This window comes from Caretta caretta, chromosome 7 (genome assembly GCF_965140235.1).
Source record: "Caretta caretta isolate rCarCar2 chromosome 7, rCarCar1.hap1, whole genome shotgun sequence".
Taxonomy (NCBI): Eukaryota; Metazoa; Chordata; order Testudines; family Cheloniidae; genus Caretta; species Caretta caretta.
Genome location: NC_134212.1, coordinates 83,159,391 through 83,173,989, shown reverse-complemented (window position 1 = coordinate 83,173,989; position 14,599 = coordinate 83,159,391). Strand labels below are relative to the sequence as shown.

Here is a 14,599-nt window from a genome sequence, read left to right as displayed (position 1 = left end):
CCGTATTTTGTTGCATGCAAACACACTAACCAAAAGTTAGGCATCAGCATAAGCAAGCCCTAATTTTGCTATTCTTATCCTGGTGATTTTTTATCACAGATCCTCATGACCTTTCTCCATTCCTCCATCCCTAACTTATTATCAGCATCTCTTCTCAGTTACTCAGTCCTTAGACACTGTTATCATTCTAGGCTACATACAAATGAATTGACGCAGAGGTGAAGTGAGAGACTCACAGGGTAATGAACTATAAATCTCCCCACTGTATTTTCCACTGAATGCATCCGATGAAGTGAGCTGTAGCTCACAAAAGCTTATGCTCAAATAAATTGGTTAGGCTCTAAGGTGCCACAAGTCCTCCTTTTCTTTTTGCGGATATAGACTAACACGGCTGCTACTCTGGAACTAAGGAGCGTTTCACATATAGGTTATTAGTTCCAACCCATCTTAGATTGGCAAAGACCAAAATTCATGCCTAACTGATGGTTATTAACGTGGCCTATATAAAATGACTTGATGGTTTCACTCAGTTCCTAGTGGACAGATGTCAGCAGTTGTAAAACCTCATAACTGGTATTTTCTTTGGCAGAGGGACCAAGGACTGAAAGTCTGTGGAGACTAAATTACCTGTCACCCCCAGGAGAGTCCAGGTCAGGTTTGAGGCTCATTGATGGGTGGGTCAGTTTGGGAAAAGCTAGCAGTGGCACTAGCTATACTGTATATATTCTTTTCTGGACAGAAGACTTCAATGTAAAGTGCTTCCGATTATGTTTACCATGGGAAAATACTCTAAGATGCCTCTCCACGGTCTCTGAGCAAGGAACTTGGGTGCACCCTGAAAGCAGAGCCAGCTGAGGTGACCCCAGGTGAATGAAACAGACAGCAATGCAGACATTAAGTGCAGCCACCCAGTTAGCTGAACACTTGGTTCAGTCCTGCAGGCATTCTCCACATCCTCAGGCATTAAGGAGCTGGCTGCATTCATGCAACGAATGTTGCATGCCCAAGAGAGAGGAGTGAGGCAGCTCTGTTGTACCTACCTTTCCATCCTTGCCTGCCTTTCCAGGCTCCCCTGCTTTGCCCTGTTGTGAGAGGGAAAGGAACATTAGTGACAGTATTTTCACCTGCCTAGGCTGCTTGCTGTCAGCCTGGGAATAGAACTAGGAGCAGAACATCAAAGAGATTTCAAGGGCTTTTTTTAGTCTGGTTTCTGCTGAGTGCAGGCTAATTACAGCTGGAGTGTTACTTCCTCCCCATGGCATAGGCTGGAGAGGAGGAAATGGCACTGGTGTCACCCTCTCACACGTGTGTGCAGATAGGGATAGCTGGAGGCATAGAACTCCTCCCTCCCTGCCTGGGAACTCTTTCCTCCAGCCATTGCTTGTGGTCAGTGCACCCGGCTCAGAGGAGACAATAAAAGGCTAAGGAAATTGCATGCATGTCAGGGGAGAGGAAGGATAAATGCTGCTTGTTTGTTTTCTTTTAAACTTACTGGTGGCCCAACTGGGCCAGGTTGTCCTGGATTTCCTGCTGGTCCAGATGGTCCAGTTGGCCCTGGTGGACCAGGTGGCCCTGGTGGACCTTGAATCCCCGCCTGTCCTTGTTCACCCTGAGGTTCATTAAAAGAAGGGTTACCATCAGGCAGGGTTAACCCATAGCCCAGTATCCAGGGTGTGTGACATACAGCAGCTCAGCCAGAGCAAATGAAAGAGCGAGAAGCCAAGCAAGTTACAGTTAGCGGCAGGAGAGGTTTCCAAAACTCAGGCAAAAGTCCCCTTCTGATGGTCTTTCTGGGTAGATAATTGGAGCCATTTCCCTGTAGTTTGCAAGTACATTTTAAAGCTCCTAGTCAGAGCTCACTTAGAGGAAATGTGAAAACTGGATCAGATACTAAAATAGTGCCAGGAGCAACCCAAATACAAAGTAAACTGGTTTTTTAAGTTTAAAAAAGTGTAATTAATTATATATAATAATATTGAGAATCCCCCAAGAATCTCTGAGTGCTTTCCATGTAAGGATTTTAAAGCACTGTACAGTCAATGATCACTGAAACCTCACAGTGCCTTCTGAAATAGGGGGCTATTCTCATTCCCATTTTAGAGAAATCAAGCCAGGGTCACTCTATCACTTACTGGCAGAGCCATGAGTCCTCAGTGTAATTTTTCCTCATACTCTAACCACTAGACAACACTCTCTCTGTTCTGGCATGTGTCTGCTCTTTCTTAATTTCTTTTAATTTGGAGCTGGCCAGAAACAGGAAGACCTAGGATTCTCATGAGAAAGCCTATTCTTGTGAGACTTAAAATCCATTTGATTTGGATAAGGTACACAAAAGCATCCAAACTTTTGGGTGCTTATCTGAACTAAGCCTTTTGTAGCTGGCCCATCACATGCCACCTCAACAGCCAATATCTTGGATTCCCCGACATTCTAAAGCATTCATACATGGCTTTTGCCTCTGTTGTCTCAGGGTGGGGGAATCAAGAGTCTAACTGGCTGGTGGTGAGAAGGTGATGATTTAGAAGGATCCCATTTAAATACCAGATTGCTGATCTATAAATGATTAATCCAGTAAATTCCATGGGGGCTATGACACTCAAGTTAAGCTATCTAGCTCTCTGCTTTCTCTTTTTTATAATTCCCTCTTCTTAGATACAGTATCACAAAGTCCTATTACCAGTGGCAGGATTTAAGCTCAACAAACTTCTCTTTGTGATCTCACTGGAAGGCCTGAAATAAAACGTAGTAATTTATTCAAAATTAATATATGGGTTTGGGGCTATATCACAGGAGATAAAGAGCATTGCCTCCGCTGAACTTGTACTGTGCAGAACATGACGTTGTTGGGTACAATGTGGTTCCATTCACATGCAGTCATTATCCACACTTGTGTACAATGCATATATTACATATCCCGTGCATGTAGTACCATTGCTACATCTATGCTATAGGTATGTGTTCTTGTAAGTCAGTTATGTGATCCCTCTTCCTACCTTCAGTGTCCTTAAGTTTATAAGCTAACAACAAGCATTACATAAAAATAGGCTTGTTCAAGGTGTCCAAGGAATGGCCACAGCTATTACTTCATTAGCCATAGTGAATTCCTCTCGAACTAGTAAGGAACAACACTGACCAGCAGAAAAGAACTGTTTTATAACAATGGAGATGCTAACACTGTAATGGGTGAGGATTTAACCTGAATGAAAGAGGGTTTGGTAGTTAGTGGCGAGTCAGTATAAGGGCACTGCCATTAGAGGGCACCAGTCACATTAGCAGCAGACCTGGTTGCAACATTTTTGACAGAACAGTTTTCCGTTGGAAAATGCAGTTTAATCGAAATCCAAGGGTTTTTAACAAGTTTTTTGATGGGGAAAAAGCGAACCAAATTGTTTTGAATTTCATTTTGTTTTGATAATGTCAAAACATTTTGTTTTAACTTTCTCATTTTGATCAATTTTATGCTGATGTTTATATTAAATATGATATATTATATTGATGTATTATAATTACTATTTTATACAGTATAAAAGTTGAAACTATGTTAATCAAAATGAGAAAGCTGAAATGAAACATTTCAAGCCCATTAGTGACCCAGCCTCCCCTCTGTAATATCCCTCCGTATCCAATCAGAATAGCTTGTTGTTCACCCTGCCCACTCTACGGCCTAGGAAAAAAGAGCTTTATCTTTCCCCCTTTTTGTAAGCAGTTCCTAGCACATCCTGGGGTCTTTCCATAGGGATACATGAGCCTCATTGAGCTGAATATAAATTCTATAGCCAGTGCCATTAAAGGATTATCAGCCACACACCTTTAAATACTTTTTAGCTTTTAATTTTTGGAGGGAATTTGGTTCTGATAAAAACATAAGGCAAATAGCCTTGCATAGAGTCGGGCAGCGGCACACTACAAAATTCCCCAAGACTTCCTTGCTATTGCCTCTCATTCCTGACTTACACTGCTAGCCCTGGGACACACCTCACTGTTCCAAACATGGCTGAGACTACATTTATTTTCACTTCTGACCCGACAAGGATCTGAAGTTAAGCCAGGCAGACGGGGAATCCATTAACCTGCTGAGCTATCAAGCCTTTGGATTTGGCATCGTTTTAAAAAGACACATTTTAAAAACCTTCTGACTATGAAAACAAACTATTAGTTACATACTAAGGTGATAAAGTTCACCTATTTGTGTTTTAGCCCTTGCTGGTACTTTCAGTTGCTAACTCTATATCTTACTGAGACCAGGGGGAATCCTATTTGCCTGCTCCGTTTCCCACTACTCAGACTGTCCATAACTGGAATGGGCCCTCTGTTGGATGTGATTATCCACTTCTTGTGATGACCGGGGCACAGAAGGTGCTAATGTGTATATATATGTTAAACCCAGTTGCCTTGATGGAAATTCACGCTGGCAGCTGGCAAGCTTTCAGAGAGACACAGGCAACCTTCTTTGGTGGGATGCCTGAGCAAAGCATATGCTGTCACTGCAGCGTCCTTGTTTTTTTGCAGGGCTCACTTTGTTTAAGCAAGTGCTCCATATAGACAGACTCCTAGACACATAAAGCTTAGTTACTACATAATTATATTCTTATTAGTACTTTCAGCCTGGAAAGACCCTTTAGGATTTAACTGGAATGTAACTGGGTAGATAAAAAGAAAAGGAGGACTTGTGGCACCTTAGAGACTAACCAATTTATTTGAGCATAAGCTTTTGTGAGCTACCGCTCACTTCATAGGGTAGATAAAGTAAGTTGGAGATCAGATATCATACTTATCAGATGTCATTTAATATTTTTAGCCATTAATCGGTGCTATTTTTCAGTTTTGTTAAACACCAATTAGTTGCCTAGATATTCCTTGTGGATTCAATGTTCTCTTCTCCCTCTAACAGGGCTTGCAGCTAAACCACTGCTCCCCCCACAACAAATTCTCTGTTATAACACTCTTGCTGATGTAGTGTAAAGCAGCAGCAGTTTTTCTTCCAACTACTAGTGGTCATATTTGTTTTACAGCTTCAGCTCTTTCTAGCATTCCAAATGTTTAGCTCCCAGGGTTCATATGACTTACTATTCTGCTGTGGGGAGGCAGGAGTTGATGGAGTGGGCTTACATTTTCTGCTGCTTACGGAGTGAATTTCACAGACGCTAAATGAATCCTATACTTCAAATTCACTTTTTTTTTTTTGGTAATGCTTATGAGATTTACAATCCTGAAGAATGAAGCCAGGTATAGAATGGAGTGCAGCAGTGCAAGCTTCCCTATCTGGCCCAGGAAATGAACTTTGGTTTTAAAAATCTTTCTATTAGCTCAAACCGTTGCTTCTCCTTTGAGACTAGGGGGGCAACCAATGCCAGCTGTGGTGGTTTGTGTGTTGTAAACACCTGTCCAGTAGAGACTGGGCTGAGACCACCAGTTCATTTCACATGGGTGAAAAAACACTAGATGATAACTCTAGGTAAGTGGTAAACTGTACTGAGCATGGACCAGTAGCCTGGAGATGAAAGGCTCTATAGGGAATACCCATCCCTTGAGTCATCCTGCTTTCTATATCTCAAACACAGTGAAAACTGTTTGAAGTGACCATGCAAGGGAATGACAAAAATCAGCTGATAACGTGAGGTGGCTCAGTATGTTTTAAGACAGGAGTTTGCCTAGTAAGCATGGCTTCTTGCACCAGTTTTACAGCACTTACTAAATTTCAAAAAGGGATCAGCCATTGATGTTGTTGTGCATGCAGGAACTGGCTCCTTAAGGTAGCAGTCAGACTTATCCATGACATACCTCCTTTTTTACCGCATTTGCCTTTGAGTCATATGTTTCATATTTCATTTGTTTCATTTTAAAAATCTGGATTCACTATGTTTCTGTTTAGACACATTTTCCCACCAAATATGTGCTCCACTCTAAAGAGAGCCCCTTGGCTCTGCCAAAGTCTTTTTGAAACCCCTTCTCGAAGGAAGGAAAGAAGCTAATTAATCTTACGATTCAGAGTAGGCTTAAAACAGGCAAGGAGGAAAAAGTGTCTACCTGGAAAGTGCGTCTCTTTATGACCGGGGGTGGAGCCAGCCGCACTGAATTGAGGAGAGGCAACAGCTGAAGAAGAAGACCGAACCCGAAGGTCACAGGGCAAAGGTCACAAGGCAAAGGAGTCAGTAGGACATCAAGAGAGAGCAGCCAATGAAGAAAATGAAAAGATAGGAAAAAAGAAAGACTGTAATGAGAATAAACCACAGTTGAGAGATAGTTGTGAATGGCACAGGGAGGGATACTTGTCATCGGGTACCGCTTGGCAAACCTCTGAGCTCTTCTGTATTGTACTTTAAACACAGGAAGGAATACCTTTGTGCTAGGTCTTGGAAGGCCCTGGTTTTCCTTGAAGGGACTATAATTTTGCTACCCCTTGGTCTCTCACACCCAACCATTCTATCAGTTCTTTCTTGCTTTCTCTCTCGGCTCAGAAAGGAAACTTACCAAGAGATTTCTTGTGCCAGCTTCTGCTGGATTCCTCAGATAAACTTCATTGCAACAAAACATAAATATTCTTCTCCCCAGGTCCCCAAAGTTCGCTGGGGACGGTGCTGTTTCTCTCAATTTGTCCTTGTTAGATCTGGGGCACTTATTAAGACAGGATTTTGTTCTATGTTTTTAAAGCTCCTCTTGTCACCTGCGCTCTTTGGCAATTGTGGCTCCATATTTCTGTGCCCCTCATTACAAGAAATATATTTTTTCTCTGGACATCATCTTGTTACTAGATAAATCTGCAATGAATTCTTTACAAATTACGAAGACGTGACTATACAGTTACCCTCGCTACAGTTCACAGTTATCCCCTTTTCTCCCTTACCCCAAGATTGTCCTCCATGTTCCTTTAAAAGCCCTAATAATCTTGCCATTTTCCTCCTCATTAGACCTGCTCCTTCAAGCTATTGCGGGATTCCACCATTTAACTGGCTGGAGGGGTCAATGCACAACAGTGAAGGAGTCCCTCCCAAGCAGAGACAAAGTTCATCACCTATTCATCAACCTCCCATTTCCTGTCAGGGACAGCAGTGAGAGAATGAGACCAGTTTGTGAACTTATACCCTTTTAGAGCAAAGCAGAGTTCTATTAGGGGCCATCTCACTTGTTCAAGATCCTTCATTTTCTTTTGCTTCACAAAGACCCTCAGTATCATCAGGACCCAACTTGCAAGTGAATTGAGATGTCCCCTGATTACCAGAGGATGAACTTCTGCCTCACAATACGCTGAGCCTGCACTTTGTGTCTCCTTGTTTAACAGTAACAATGGCTTGTGATCCGTTTTGGACAGGAATCCTCTCTACATCACAAAGCTGATCCTCACAAATCAAAACCATGTGCTAAAGCTCAGGGTCTTCTGTTCAGCTTTCTGCTGTATCTAATTTCCACTTCCAAACATGCTCCTGTCTGCCTGTGCACTCAGGAAGCTGCTTTGATCCACAGAACACTGGTGTTGACAGCACCGATTCAAACACCAGGAATGCTCATATTAGGCCTGATTCTCTTTCTCATTTACCTCAGTTTCACACTAGTCCTAACTCCATTGAAGTCACTCTTGATTTACAGCAGTGTAAGTGAGGGGAGCAGCAAGTCCTCCATGTGTGCACACACAGTGCTCCTCTCTGTGGGTTTCCCCTGTGTGAGTTGTGAACTCGAAGCTGAGAGGTGTTGCCCGCAGGTCTCCCACGACAGTGATGATGTGCATCTAAGCAGCACGCTCTGCTCCCCCTAAACATGGGTGTTTGTGTTTTACTGAAAGCTCAGACCCAGTCTTGTTGCAAAGTGAAATGTCATCACAATATTGCAGCCTTACAGTCCTGCCCACTGGGCAGTTTATATAAACAGTAAATACATACTTGAGGTAAACTAGAGGAGAGAACCTCTGACTCAGAGGACCACAATTAAAAGCAGATTTACAGACCACATTAGGGTGCACTGAAACTCAGAAGAATAAAACATGATAATTTCAGCTTTTGAGGTGAAGCTATATGATCAGCTGAGCCTTTGAAAACTTGCAGTACCCATGCAGTCAGCATATGTGGCATCTGGGAGGGAGTAAGCAGCCATGTTTTCAGTGCCAGGGCTCTGGAGACCAGTCAATCTCTCAGTGGCAGTCTGCACTGATGGCCTCCAGGTTTCCATCATTTTTAATGTTCTCCTGTCCCCTAATCTAACACAAGAAATCATAAGATATCAAGAAGTACAAAATGGCCCTAGAAAATCAGCCAGGCCACTTTTGATAGGAGCAGGTTCTCCTCTGCCAAAAAGCAAGCCTTTGTGAAGAGTGGGGCAAAGAACAGAGAAAGGAAGGGCTGGAGTGGGGCAGGTGGGATTTGACCAGAGCTCTCATGGTACTAATTAGGGTGTTCAGTGCCATGTGTGCATTGTGTGGAATATGGTCAACACCACTCATCATAATGCAGTATCACAATGGCTGGAAAATACAGAGATATTCTAGAATTTTCTTCAGCTTGGTTTGATGAATGCACATTTCCTTTTGGGTATTAGCAGGACAATGTCAGGGAGCAAGGTAATATAAGAGACCAGCCTGGTGGTTCAGTGGAGCATTCTGGCTTGGTTGCCCGTGTAGTGGGGGCTGGGAAAACTGTTATCTTTCAGGTGGGCAAAGGGTCCATTCAGCATCTCCTTGTAGTAACTTGGGTGAATGATCTGGGAGTCACCAAGATGGAATTTGTGTGTGTGTGTGTGTGTGGGGGGGAACCCTGTTGTATCTTGTGTAACTCTATTGACTCGAAGAAGTAGTGGTTGAAATGTGCTGGCTGGTAGGAAGGGAGTGGGAGGGGCTATTCAAAATGGGTAAGGACAAAAACGGCATAGAAACTCAGGAGATTATTTAGTTTCCCTTCTTCAAAACTGAGCATAGGTGAGAAGGGACCTGGCTATGAACTCAAGTACATAGAGAGCAAGCATATGAGGTGTAGGTAAGAAATGTTTTTCAAGCCTCTTTCTTCTGTCCCCAGAATTGCATCCCCAAAGTCCTAATGGCAAGTTCTTTTTAACACAGAGCATGCAATATTGGATCCACATCCTTGTTTCTTTTGCATCAGAACTGGGTCCAGTTAGACCATTACCCACAAACCTTTAGTGTAAGGATCTGATTAGAGCGCAGGGCTGCGAGTGTTGTACTTAGGTATTCCTAGGGGATAGTGAAGACACAGTGACACAGAACTGGGTCAGTTAGATACACCACATCATCAAGAGAAAAAAGAACTTTACTGGCCTGACTATTCTGAGACCAGGTTCCATTCCCAGCCCTACACTGGCCATTGTGATTTTGTAACATGCTCTGATGACCCAGTCTGTCTTTAAGGATTATACCATGTAACCTCCTAGTATGGTCTCTTTACCCATGGGAACGTATGTCCTGTTTGGTCATGGGTTACACAATAGACTGATGGTTTAAAAAATGGGCCAAGGCAGGTTAAGAGGGAGCCCTGACTTTAAATTTCCTCTCTTTAAAAAAAACAAAACAAAAACAAAAACCTGTCTCTGTTGTTATCATATTTCTAATTCATTGTCCTGCCCATGGCATTTGATGATGGTAACTGCTGCTTGTTTGAACCAGACGAACTCTAACTTATCTAAAAAAGTGCATAAAACTATCTAAAAAGGGACTTTTCTTCATGTGCACTCCCCTTTTTTTCCTTATAACAAGGAAGAGAGGGATATCTGTGCATAGGCTGGTGCACATCTACTATTCCCTTCCCCCTAGAGCCCTCTGGCTCACAGGTATATTCAACACAGGAAACTGGTCTGAGGGCAGTTGTCACACACATGTCAGAAGCTCTGACTCAGACAGGTTAAGCACCTCCATACCACTTTTTAAAAGATTGGATTTGGTGCTCCTCTAGTCCTGGATAGAGCCAAGGGGGGCACAGACAGGGTTCCCTTGCCTAGCTTCGCCAGTCTGTATCATAATTCTAAGCTGTACACCTCCTGTGTTACAGTCCTGGGCCTTTTTAAATGGAGACTGCCAACTATTGATGGGGTAGAGGTGGTATTTAAGTGTGGACCAACATCCAGCAATGACTATGAAGTGAGACCACTTGTGACCTCAGTCAGGTATAAACTGAGGTTATTCCTCTTAATTTGTAATCAATTTCTCCATTCCTAATTCTATTAGGACCCTGCCCCCGCTTTTCACCTTGAACAATGTGGACAGTCTGGAGCCAAGGGCTGTAATGGAACCCAGGACACTGCTTAAGTGAACATTGTTAGCTTTTTTTTTTAACATAACAATCTAGTGAGATGGCTTGTCTAAATAAACACAGCTGACCTTCTATTATTGTATCAGGGCCGGAACACACGACCACCCTCCTCCCCCCAACACGCAGATGCACTGACAGGTTTTCTATCTACATGTAGTCTTTATACCAGAGTCTTGGACCACCCCTAGCCCCACTTCTCTCTGGGCCCGGGGCCAGCACCCGATCTAATTGTCCAGAGACTTTTGAAAAAATAAATAGAAAGCTTTTAAGCCTGTGCACAGTGGTTACAAGTTTCAATCCTCTCATATGATGTCCTTCCAGTGCATTTCCAATGGCTTTTCAGAGCTAGAGTTGTTTTTAGTTTTGTTTATGCCTGGTTAAATTCTATCCCTATAATCCCCTAAACCCCATGATATACGCCCGTCTCTCTTGAAAGGGGTACATGCCGGACAGGGCAGGATGGGGAAGCAAGTGGGGCTACTTCCTGGGCTTAATAAGATTATTACCAAAATAAATAAGTGTCCCTCCCCTTTTCCAACCAGTGATGTGCAAAAAGCCAGGCAACATCTACAAGATTACAGGGAATTCACTGGGAACTGTGACAGAACTGGATGTCTAACGCTAAATGTAGACCATAGGCATTATTTACTGGGTAAAGAATTTCTACCCCTCCTCCCTCAAAAAACCTCCCACCCCTCAGTGAATACATGGACTTTAATCATTCTAACTATAAATACATAGGCTTTCCAGGCACACTGCCAGTTTTACCCATTGCCTTTCACTGATTTGCTCCTGAAGTCTACATTTCTGCAGCCCTTTATGGGCCAGATTGTGCCTTCTGGATCTGCACTGGGAGGGGGCCACCCATGGAAGTTTCACCCAACTTTAGCTCAGCCAACTCTGCAGCACCATCCTTCCCTTCAGGCTCTATAGAAGGCTCTCCACATGGTCCAGGGCCTTTGCTGGAAGAGGAGAGGGTAGAGAGCAGAGGGGCTGGGAAGGGAGAAGTGTCCAAGACAGTACAGAATCAGGGCAGGAGATGCCCATTGTGCCCTGACTGGGCCTTATGCGAACTAGGTGAAAAAGGTAACAGAGCCCCTAGCTGTATAGCCTTTTCCCTGAGTCCCCCCAGATGTCCTAGCCATGCTGCCAGTGAGGGCACTCACTAGAGTCCAGAGCTGGTATGGAGGCACAAAACCTCTGAATGATCCCGGATTCCTACAGATCCCTAGTGATCCACCAGGTTTAGGGGTGCAGCCCACATCCTTTTCCTCATGAGGCAAAGTTCACCTCCTGACAGGATGATGTTGTGGGGTTCTCCATGAGGGGATGGTATGAGGGGATGGTATGGGTATATATCTGGAGGTCTGTCCTAGTTTAAAGGAATGAAATAACATTGTAAATCCCTCCTTGAAAATTCTATGTAGTGCCTTCCAACAACACATATCAGTCAGTAAAATGGCACTTGTGGGACACATATGACGGACCTCATTAATGAAATATCCTACATTCCCATATAAAAGCCATTCAAACAGACTAGGATTAATGTGCAGGAAGCCATGGGACAGTTAATAACAAATACTGCTTACCCTGTGTGGGTAGTCTCCACACTGGCCCTGTGAAAGGAGGGGATTAAAAGAAAATAGTTTAAACTGTGAATGCAGTGAACTAAAGTAGGCATATGGAGTCAGAGCCACAGCAGGTAAAAATCAGCATAGCCAGCGATGCCAATTTATACCAGCTGAGCATCCAGCGTATTATCCACTACCCCTTTTCTCCCCGGTGTCATCATTTTTCTTTTGGCCAGAGATCCACAGAAAGCAATGGACACTCACTCACTCACTCACTGTCACGCTCTCTCTCTCCCTCATTTTGAAATGTACACAAACTACCATTTTATAGGATTTCACAGCATATAACCCATCAGATTTTCATTGTAGCTGCTGGGTCTTCACAGTTGGGATAAGATTTTTAAAAAACAGGATCCTAAATTCATATTTAGGCACCTAAATAAATGGTAATTTTCAAAACTCTTGAGCCAACATCACTCAGCACTTTTGAAAATCAGACCTCTTATTTAGAGGCCTACATATGGATTTAGGAGACATGCTTTTGGCTTCTAGTTTTGGAAACTCTGTCTTTTGTTATTAGTGTCAGGGTCTTTTTCTTAAAACAATTTAGGTAAAAATAAACAAAACCTCATCAAAGCACCTAGGTCTCATGTTGCTCCTTATCCATTGCTGCTTCTGACTCTCCCTCATGCTTTAAAATGTATCTGTTCTGATTACAATGTGACCATGTGGAAAACATTTTAGCCTCAGTTAAAATTATGAGTATGGTCAAAAAAGGCACTTTGGTATAGCTCACATTGGCTTCCTATCTCTATTCTGAGTCAGAGCTGCAGAATTTAGTGAAGAAAATAAGTTTTTACCCTAAACTCTTTAGCTATAGAAGAGCAGGCTGTATTCCATTCAGCCTCAGGCATTATCAACAGCATTTCCAGAGGAGTTCTCAGTCCATAATCTTTGGCATTGGTCATGACAGGAGTTGATGTATGAAGCAGGGGGAACACAGCTTGATTTTCAGATGTCCACAGGATGAGCCCACAACTAGAAAAATCTTGTCTGTTTTGTGAACTGACCTAATTTGCTCTGAAAGCTGTAGCTGAAGGCTATGGAGCACCAAGATGAATCACTCAATCATTTTCCTGCTTTTTAAATGTCATTATAAACCCAGCTCCCATTAAAATTACCTTTTCTCCTTTTTGTCCTGGAGGTCCCTGTGAAAGGAAAACAATTAAAAAATTAATTAAAGAGCACTGTGCCTATTAGGGGAAAAGTGCCAAAAGAAGGTAGATTTACAAGAAGGTGATAAGTACAGCACTTACCGGCTGTCCCTTGGGACCAGCAACACCCTTTAAAAAATACATTGTTGTGAGTTATATATATATTCTTATATAGTCAATGACAGGAATATTAAACATCTCAACATGTGGCATGTACTCAGATGGAAATGTGGCTTTTTAAAAAGTCTTTAGCCAAAATGTTCTATGGTAGATCTCAGTTCCCTTTGCAGCGTTTCTTACACTAGAGGAGCGAAGATGCACAAGTCCTGCAGCTTTACTGAATGGGGATGCCAACAGGAGAGTGAAAAATTAAGTAGTTATATGACAGCTGCCCTGTTGGCTGACACACTGGGGACTGAAGCAGGGACCTCCGGAACCAAAAGCATGAGTTGATACTGGAGCAACTTATATTCTCTGTGGATCAGCACAGAGAGGCACCAGTAATACAGACGCACCAGAGGGTTACATATTTCATCTGAGCAAATGATGCTCATCCTGAGCATCTGAGACTCCCCAGATGAGTCCCCACTTATCTGATGGCTGCCATCTTGGCTGACACACCAGGGATTGAACCAGGGGCCTCAGAACTAAAAGCATGAGCTGCTAAAATTCTCTAAGGAGGGGTTGTAACAATATCCTCTGTGGCATGGCACGGCATGGCACAGCACAGGAGGGGACCTCTAACACACGCTCACCAGCGGGTTCAGCTTCACCTATAGTTTTTCTTTTTTAAGGCCTAATTCTATCTATGTGTTGGGCACCCTCTGTTCATTTCCATAGGAACTGAGGTTGGTTAGTGTCTCTCTGCAGTTGCTCGGCACCTTGCAGCTTCACTCCTGAATAAATTAAAAGCCAAAGTCTGTGCTTGAATTCCCTCATAAAATTTTAATTTGCTTAATTGAGAATCATATGTGTGCCCTCAAAGGGCAGCATTTAGCCCTACAGAAAGATGGGCTCTAACTACAGAAGCCAATGGGAGCATCCTGTGTAAGTCAGGCCCATTTTAACTCTCTGTTTCCTCAATTTGATGTTTAGGAATACTCAGGAAGCATCCTGCATGACTGGATATTGATTCTAATGGATTAAATTAAATACAAAATATTTAGCACCTTAAGCAGGCAGCTTCTGTCTGGTGCAAACAATGATATGCCCTGTGCATGCGGTATATTAATGAAAGCTACTTGAACAGTAAGGGGACAGAGAAAGACAATTCATTTGCAAAGTAGTGTTAAATCAGTAATTGCTGGCCTTCACGTCAGGTCAAGCAGGAGCTTGGTGGGGCTCTGGCTTGTACTATTTTGACAGATTCTAGGGAGAAAAGTAAGGGAGAGATATAAGATTTTACTTTAGCTTTAAGTGGAGAGTAAGAGAGAACACCCACATTGCTTTAGTTCTCTGTCTTGCATATCAACACATGGACTGCGACTTACTGAAACTAGTGACTTTGCTGGAATAAGCACACACAGGCAGAATAGCAGTAGAGTTAACAAAATGGATATTTTTTGGA

General features: G+C 43.0%; 1 protein-coding gene across 1 annotated transcript in view; it reads right to left on the bottom strand.

The window, feature by feature from the left end:
• COL13A1 (collagen type XIII alpha 1 chain) overlaps window positions 1-14,599 on the bottom strand; it is a 100,959-nt gene that overhangs the window by 57,737 nt on the left and 28,623 nt on the right. Inside the window, exons 9-14 of the mRNA XM_048858108.2 lie at window positions 13,135-13,161; window positions 13,000-13,026; window positions 11,837-11,863; window positions 9,119-9,175; window positions 1,493-1,609; window positions 1,041-1,082 (exon numbers count right to left, since the gene is read on the bottom strand). Of these exons, the coding sequence (XP_048714065.1) occupies window positions 1,041-1,082; window positions 1,493-1,609; window positions 9,119-9,175; window positions 11,837-11,863; window positions 13,000-13,026; window positions 13,135-13,161 (297 nt within the window). The remainder of the gene's footprint in view (window positions 1-1,040; window positions 1,083-1,492; window positions 1,610-9,118; window positions 9,176-11,836; window positions 11,864-12,999; window positions 13,027-13,134; window positions 13,162-14,599) is intronic.